The 8,570-nt window shown below is 40.5% G+C and overlaps 1 protein-coding gene across 2 annotated transcripts in view; it reads right to left on the bottom strand.

The window, feature by feature from the left end:
- The window catches only part of LOC109514327 (Golgi apparatus protein 1-like), a 34,451-nt gene that overhangs the window by 18,153 nt on the left and 7,728 nt on the right, over nucleotides 1-8,570 (bottom strand). For both annotated transcript variants that reach the window (XM_019867300.1, XM_019867301.1), the window contains exons 2-5: nucleotides 6,321-6,350; nucleotides 3,072-3,158; nucleotides 2,284-2,499; nucleotides 1,984-2,187 (exon numbers count right to left, since the gene is read on the bottom strand). In XM_019867300.1, coding sequence (XP_019722859.1) covers nucleotides 1,984-2,187; nucleotides 2,284-2,499; nucleotides 3,072-3,158; nucleotides 6,321-6,350 — 537 coding nt within the window. The remainder of the gene's footprint in view (nucleotides 1-1,983; nucleotides 2,188-2,283; nucleotides 2,500-3,071; nucleotides 3,159-6,320; nucleotides 6,351-8,570) is intronic.

The following is an 8,570-nucleotide window of genomic DNA, read 5'->3' as shown; positions in this document are numbered from 1 at the left end:
GGCCCACTTGACATCTCCCGAGGCCGTATGTGGCCCACCATGTGAAATGAGTTTGACACCCCTGTCATAGAGTATACAGTAAAAGGACCATATTTGTTTTTCCTTCACAGTGCAACACTTTTGAAGACATTTTAATTAAATTAAAAATTGTATTGAATCATCATACAATGCAATCAGTGCCGAGTGTTTCCTTCTTCCCTCCATCCTTCCATTTTCTATACCGCTTGTCCTCATTCGGGTCACAGATGAACCACTGGCTATCCTGACTGACTTTGAGCGAGAAACCAGCTACAATGGAGACTGATCATCTGTCATATGTTGGAGGGCTGTTCCAATTTGCCATGTCACATCAGCTGCCTCGAGCCTATTTTTTTTTTTTATGATGCACACTACAACACATCTATATTTATTTTGCGCTTTCACAACAGCTGCAGCTGTAAAAAAGCGCCTTACAGAACAGTTAACTTGTACACAATAATAAAACACAACACATAACATAAGACATGTAAAGTCATCCAATCATAGCCACTTTTTTTACAGAACAGTTAACTTGTACACAATAATAAAACAACACATAACATAAGACACGTAAAGTCATCCAATCATAACCACTTTTTCCGCATACACAGTAAAAGGACCATATTTGTTTTTCCTTCACAGTGCAACACTTTTGAAGACATTTTAATTAAATTAAAAATTGTATTGAATCATCATACAATGCAATCAGTGCCGAGTGTTTCCTTCTTCCCTCCATCCTTCCATTTTCTATACCGCTTGTCCTCATTCGGGTCACAGATGAACCACTGGCTATCCTGACTGACTTTGAGCGAGAAACCAGCTACAATGGAGACTGATCATCTGTCATATGTTGGAGGGCTGTTCCAATTTGCCATGTCACATCAGCTGCCTCGAGCCTATTTTTTTTTTTTATGATGTACACTACAACACATCTATATTTATTTTGCGCTTTCACAACAGCTGCAGCTGTAAAAAAGCGCCTTACAGAACAGTTAACTTGTACACAATAATAAAACAACACATAACATAAGACACGTAAAGTCATCCAATCATAACCACTTTTTCCGCATACGCTTTGTTGTTTGAAGCAGTTATAGATGGAACAGGAGAGAATCAACGTGTCCTTTTGCCAGTGGATCAGAGACCTCATGCTCAAAATGTGCATACGTCTGCTATGAGCTAAATTGGAAGGTAAACTAGAAGCTGTAGCGTCCGGTGATGAAAAAAAAAAAGTTTGGTTCACTTCTCCTGTCCCATGTAAATCGCAGGCAGTGACTATCAGTTCCAAATACGCTCCGCTCCTCTCTCCTAATCCTCGGTTCCACAAGGCATCCTTCTAGCCGCACCAATGCAGAGTGTCCAAGAGCGCCGACATCTCTGCTGAACAAAACGGGGCTGTGAATAATGCTGCCCATTACAGGTGCAAAACACAAAAGCGCCCAGGGGCGCCGCTATCCAGCGGCGACAGTCAAATGCTGTTCCTCCAAATCAAAACCATTGCTCGTACACGCGTGCTGCCGAGAAGGCGTAACCATCAAGCACAGATTCTTCTACTTTGATGAATGACGTGGCCAAAACGCTGAAAACAGTTCACATTGGGTCCGCACGAAGGACAACAACCACAATTGACGAAACACAACACAAAAACAACAAAAAGCAAAGCTCTTGAAGAGCTCTTGCAAATACGGCGCCATTTTGGATGTTTGCATGTATCAGTAGGGTTCTTTCTTTGACAAAAAACGAATAACCCGTGAATGTTTGAATAAGACTGGTGGAAATTTATGGCTGTGAAGGTTCTGCAAAAGTTCTAATGTGGCATTTGATGTCAGTTATGATCCATTTCTTGATTAAATCTTCCATTGCAATGTGAAGGTAACAATTACTGACTAATCTGGATGGAAATTATTAAAACAAATGCTAATTATGTGAATAATTAGCAAAAAATAGAAAAACGTTTGTAATTACATTTTGGCAGAATCTCTCACGGTCGTCTCGACAGGAAAAGTAAAGATGTCGATCAAGGTGGAAGTCATCTGATGACAGTTCTGCAACTCGCAGGATAGCCCGCTGACACTCCTCTTTGATTGGACGAACTTGATCTTGTTGCTCTGCCTCCTTCACAAGTGCCTTTTCCAGACAAGCGATGACTTCCCCTTGGCTGTGGATGTCCTGATGTGCAGAGCCAACCGCAGCAAATTCAAGAATCAAAGGAACTAGACCGACACTGTTAAGGTTTATGAGGCATTCACTTGAAGAAAAAGTCACCTTGTGTCCTATGTTGATGCTCCCGCAGCGTAAATTGTTGATGTCTTCTTTACATTTGTCCATAAAGCCACAGATGAGGCGGTAGTCACTGAAGATAATGCTTGTCATTTTGGTGATGTACTGGCTGCACTGATACTCGCTGATGTTGCCACGGTGATCGACCAGACAAGATACGAGGTAGCCCCTCCCACGTTCCTCCTCATTACACTCCTTAATCTATGTTTATTAAAGAAGAGGAGAAAATGAACAAGATTACGGGTTTTGAAAGAAGTAGGCATGTCTCACAGCAAAAGGTATTTAAAAAAAGAAAGTCAAATTTCACACGTGTAAGAACTACTACCTTAAGTAATCATGAAAACTGCAATTTTTTGAGATTCCAGTCATTTGTCTGGTTAAGAGGGATTTGCATCTTTGTTTTGTTTGCTTGAGGACAGACAGAGCAGATGGTGAGTAAGACCATCGGAATGCCTCCATGTTGGGAAAGAACAGACATCGAGAATGCACTATTCGATTTTACCACACAGGACACGACAATGCATGACCTCATTGTGTTTTGTTGGAGTGCTACAATGCTCTCGTTTTAAACCTTAAAATGACTGCTATATGCCTGACGTTGGGTGAAGTTGGTTGCCAGTCAAACACAGGGCTCAGTTCGGAACAGACAAACTGAACTCAAGCTGCCTGCACGGAAGTGAGGCGAGTGAACCACTACACCATCAGTGACCGCCATAATCAATATATATGCAGATACAGGATATAACATTGAGCCGGCTTTGCTGAATACTGACCTCGGTGATCGTGCTCTTGCAAACCTCTATGGCCACCGATTCAAACTTTGGATCTGTGGTCAGATTCAATTTGTAGTTCCACAGGAGCTGGTGAAGAGAGTTATTCAGTGTTAGACATTCAGCGCTTATTATTCATATTTACCATATTTTACGCAACATTAGCTCACCGTATTATCAGGCACATTATCAATGAATGGCTCAATTAAAAAAAACTAACAAAAAAACATCCATAAGGGGCACCGGGTTATAAGGCACATCTTTGTGAAACATTGTATGTTAAATAGTTTATTCTAATCATACCATGTTTATTTGATAGATTTCATGCTATTATGTAAATTTTCAAAAGCTAATACTATGTTCAGACTGGTTGAAAACATCAGGTAGTGCCATGTGTCTCGCTTGCTTTTAGTTAGTTCGTTGTAAAAACATGCCCATTAAATATCCTGATTATTCTACAAATGTGCATTTATGTCAAGAAACACATTTCATTAGGCACTGAACAAAGTGTCAACTAACACATTTTAAGATTGTGTTCAGTGGGTACAGAATCTGTCTCCCCTCAAGTAAACATCCATCAGAAATCTGTCTGAGAACGTAAACTGCATTCAACAAAGGATTAAAAAGTGTCTGCCAATCAGTTGATTACAACACGCTGCTGTCGAACCCCAGTAAGACCGAAAAGCGCTCATTTCCAGAGATTGTTTCTAGGGGATTATAGAGCTCTTTTATTGAAACCAGAGTAAGGACATATGACTGTTTTACTACCGTATTTTCCACTAGGGGATTATAGAGCTCTTTTATTGAAACCAGAGCAAGGACATGACTGTTATACTACTGTATTTTCCGCACTAAAAGGCGCACCTAAAAGCCTTCCATTTTCTTAAAAACTCACAGCACGCCTTAAAATCTGATGCGCCTTGTGTATGGTCACTCCGGTAATATGTCAACCCCAAAATGGCTCCTTGCTCGAGACATGCTTACAACGCAGAGTTCAAACATAAGGCGATCGGTTTCGCAGTTGAACACGGAAATAGAGCAGAGGCAAGAGAGTTCAATCTTAACGAGTCAATGTTATAACTTGCTGTTGGTTAAGTGAACTGTGTCGCTGCTTTATTAAATACGTTTTACTGACATCTGATCGTCGCTATATAAATCAGGGTGTAGTGTAATATCGTGTTCTGTTGGCATTTCCTTGAGCGTAGCTCCATCTAGAGGATGCTTTGTAGATTGCGTCTTATAACGCGGTGTGTCCAATATATGAAAAAAAAAATTACAAAATAGCCCACTCATTGAAGGTGCGCCTCATAATCCAGTGCACCTTTTCGTGTGGAAAATACGGTACTCGTCTCAAACTGATGACTGACTGACTTTTGACTTCATGGTCACTTTCAATCTTCGCGCCAACTACTGTGAACTGCTGAGGCAGGTCAAGAAAGACATAAAGAACAAAGGCAGGGGTCATCAGTCAGAAGACGTCATCTCACATCATGACAACTCAAGGCTTCCCACAGCAGCCCAAACGGTGCAGACCATCAACGAGCTGGGCTGGGAACTGCTCCCTCAACCCCCTTACAGCCCAGACCTTGCACCTTCATACTTTCACTTGTTTGGTCCCTTAAGAGAGTCCACAAGAGGCACAAAGTTCAAAAGTGACGATGAAGTCAAAAGTGTTGTGAGCGACTGGCTGACAAATCAGTCCAAAGATTTTTACGCTGACGGAATATGGAAGCTTGTGTACATATGGGAAAGTTGTGAGAGTGTTGGGAGACTATGTTGGAAAACCCCCCCCAAAAAACCCACTTCTATCGATAAAGTCCTTATACCGAAAAATGCATCTTATTTATTGAATGACCCATGTACATATTTAAATTCATGAAAAATGGTACACTGTATAGAGTAAACAAGGAAATAGTTTTCTTGATTCCTTTTCCCTTTCAAATCCTCCTCTTTTCTTTGTTCAAGTGTTATTTTTCTGATAATGAGACACTTTCTGCATGGAAGACCCAATCACCAGTAGTGACAGGTATGTCACCCAGAATATAACACCACGGCAACACATGAAAGGCTGTGTTTGAGTGTTTGTCAAAGACACATTCCACTTGCAGCAACCCCTTTCTACTAGTGGAACATACAGCCCAAATTATCCCCTAACCTGGGGGTGTCACTGAACTCTGGAAGTCTGTTTTGTCCTGAGACCAATGTTTGGAATCAATTGCTCCTAGAGAAGAGTTGCCATGTGGAATGTGTATGCAGCAATGTTAAGCCGCTTTACCTCCACCCACATAAATCCCCCCCAAAAAACAAAACAAAAACAAACAAACAAACAAAAAAAAAATTGATGAGACAAAGTTCACAAAAACTGCAGACACAACGTTCTTTGTTACAACTGCTCCCTCAACCCCCTTACAGCCCAGACCTTGCACCTTCATACTTTCACTCGTTTGGTCCCTTAAGAGAGTCCACAAGAGGCACAAAGTTCAAAAGTGACGATGAAGTCAAAAGTGTTGTGAGCGCTTGCTGATAAATCAGTCCAAAGATTTTTACGCTGACGGAATATGGAAGCTTGTGTACATATGGGAAAGGTGTGAGAGTGTTGGGAGACTATGTTGGAAAACCCCCCCCAAAAAACCCACTTCTATCGATAAAGTCCTTATACCGAAAAATGCATCTTATTTATTGAATGACCCATGTACATATTTAAATTCATGAAAAATGGTACACTGTATAGAGTAAACAAGGAAATAGTTTTCTTGATTCCTTTTCCCTTTCAAATCCTCCTCTTTTCTTTGTTCAAGTGTTATTTTTCTGATAATGAGACACTTTCTGCATGGAAGACCCAATCACCAGTAGTGACAGGTATGTCACCCAGAATATAACACCACGGCAACACATGAAAGGCTGTGTTTGAGTGTTTGTCAAAGACACATTCCACTTGCAGCAACCCCTTTCTACTAGTGGAACATACAGTCCAAATTATCCCCTAACCTGGGGGTGTCACTGAACTCTGGAAGTCTGTTTTGTCCTGAGACCAATGTTTGGAATCAATTGCTCCTAGAGAAGAGTTGCCATGTGGAATGTGTATGCAGCAATGTTAAGCCGCTTTACCTCCACCCACATAAATCCCCCCCAAAAAACAAAACAAAAACAAACAAACAAACAAAAAAAAAATTGATGAGACAAAGTTCACAAAAACTGCAGACACAACGTTCTTTGTTACAAGGTAAGAATAAACTGTATTGATGTACTTACATGGTTGCAGTCAGGAGCCATTTCAGTTTCCTGCAGACACAAAAAAGCAGAACACGATGTAATATCATATGTATGAACCCCCCCCCCCCCACAGTTGTGGCAGTGACATGCGTTTAAATGTACTTTTTCAATGAAAATATTGGATTTTGTGCAGCAAGTTGGGAATGTACCAAATATCAAACCTTTGTTACAAATACCAAACCTTTTAATTTATCCAACATATCCATCCATCCATTTTCTAATCGGCTTATCATCACAAGGATCCCAGCGCGTGCGGGAGCCTATCCCAACTGTCTTCGGGCTGTTGGCTGGGCGCACCCTGAACTGGTTGCCAGTATCCAACAATTGTGTTTTGTAAATGATGTCCTCATTTATAACGTGCATGAAAACGCAGAGTGGAACATGTGAATCATAACACTTGGTCAACAGCTAATTTTAATCAGAGATGGTTTAATGAGCCGCTGAAAGTATTTTTGACACTGATTTTAAAAGTTAATAATTAAAATAAAATTTAAAAAATCGAGCTCATCGGGTTTTAATATTTTCATTTTGGGGGGTTTTTAAGTTTGACCTTACCACGTGTTGTTTACAGCTACAGTATAACTGTTCAGAAAAATATCCATCTGTTGCTGAAAGTTGTTATTAATTTATGAAAAATAGAGGAATAATACAGTGGTACCTCTACTTATGAAATTAATTGGTTCTGGAAGAAATTTCTTAACTCGAACATTTTGTAAGTACAGACGTGTTTTCCATGTAAATTTATTCCAAGACCCCCAAAATTGGGACATAAATGTTTCCTAAAGCATAAATATGCATCAAAATATGTAACAAATGCCTGTTATAATGAGATTATTGCACAATAAATGAGAGTTGTGTATAATGTAAAAAACAAAGAACGAAGAATAAAAATGATGGTCATTTAACTTTTCACTGCGTCATTTTTTGCCCTCTTTAGTTCAAATCAATTTAGAAAAGTTTATTAGTATCTCTGATTAAAACATTTTGTGAAAATTTTTTGACTAGTCTCATGTTCGCACACTACTGTGATGGTCAAAGCCTGGTAATGTGGTCAACTGAGAATAAAATCGGAGCGGGATGTCTTTTCCATAAATGTGAAAAGCAAACTAAATTTCTTCATGAACCCAACAACCCCCAACGCGCACGCGCGCACGCACGCTCACACTCACACGCGCACACACACACACACACACAAAACGTTTTACATTAACACAAGAAACCCATGAGGGAACGCTGACCAGTTTTACTTTACATAGAAAAGACAAGGTCACACAATAGCGCAAATCGAGCTCCTTCACCCCCGGCAGCAGCAGGGACACAAATCATTCTCTTGACTCTAAACTGTCACTTCCACTAAATGTTACAAGGACATAGGAACAACATGAATAATGACAACGAAGACTCTCATCGGCACCCAGGATATAAGTGACCAATTAGTCAGGCCATGCGTTACTACTTAAAGCCAATAGAATTCTCTTCAGATCAAAGGCCTGGAAACAAGAGATATATTATTATTATCATCAAAGCATTGAGATAACAAAGAGTAATTGCATTTGATAGCGGGGTGAATGGGATGGGGGGAAAATCCCTGCGAGCGCCAAATTAAAATGAGTCACAAAAGACAAGGAAGACAAGGACAGTGTCTTACATTTGGAGAGGGAATATTTATATATATATACATACATACATATTGACATGATGGCATCACACAGTTGGTGCAGATTTGTCGGCTGCACATCCATGATGCGAATCTCCCGTTCCACCACATCCCAAAGATGCTCTATTGGATTGAGATCTGGTGACTGTGGAGGCCATTTGAGTACAGTGAACTCATTGTCATGTTCAAGAAACCAGTCTGAGATGATTCCAGCTTTATGACATGGCGCATTATCCTGCTGAAAGTAGCCATCAGAAGTTGGGTATATTGTGGTCATAAAGGGATGGACATGTTCAGCAACAATACTCAGGTAGGCTGTGGTGTTGCAACGATGCTCAATTAGTACCAAGGGGCCCAAAGAGTGCCAAGAAAATATTCCCCACACCATTACACCACCACCTGCCTGAACCGTTGATACAAGGCAGGATGGATCCATGCTTTCATGTTGTCGACGCCAAATTCTGACCCTACCATCCGAATGTCGCAGCAGAAATCGAGACTCATCAGACCAGGCAACGTTTTTCCAATCTTCTATTGTCCAATTTCGATGAGCTTGTGCAAATTGTAGCCTC

The sequence above is a fragment of the Hippocampus comes genome, unplaced genomic scaffold (genome assembly GCF_001891065.2).
Source record: "Hippocampus comes isolate QL1 unplaced genomic scaffold, H_comes_QL1_v1.1 scaffold2, whole genome shotgun sequence".
NCBI lineage: Eukaryota > Metazoa > Chordata > Actinopteri > Syngnathiformes > Syngnathidae > Hippocampus > Hippocampus comes.
This window is presented reverse-complemented; position numbering and strand designations above follow the sequence as displayed.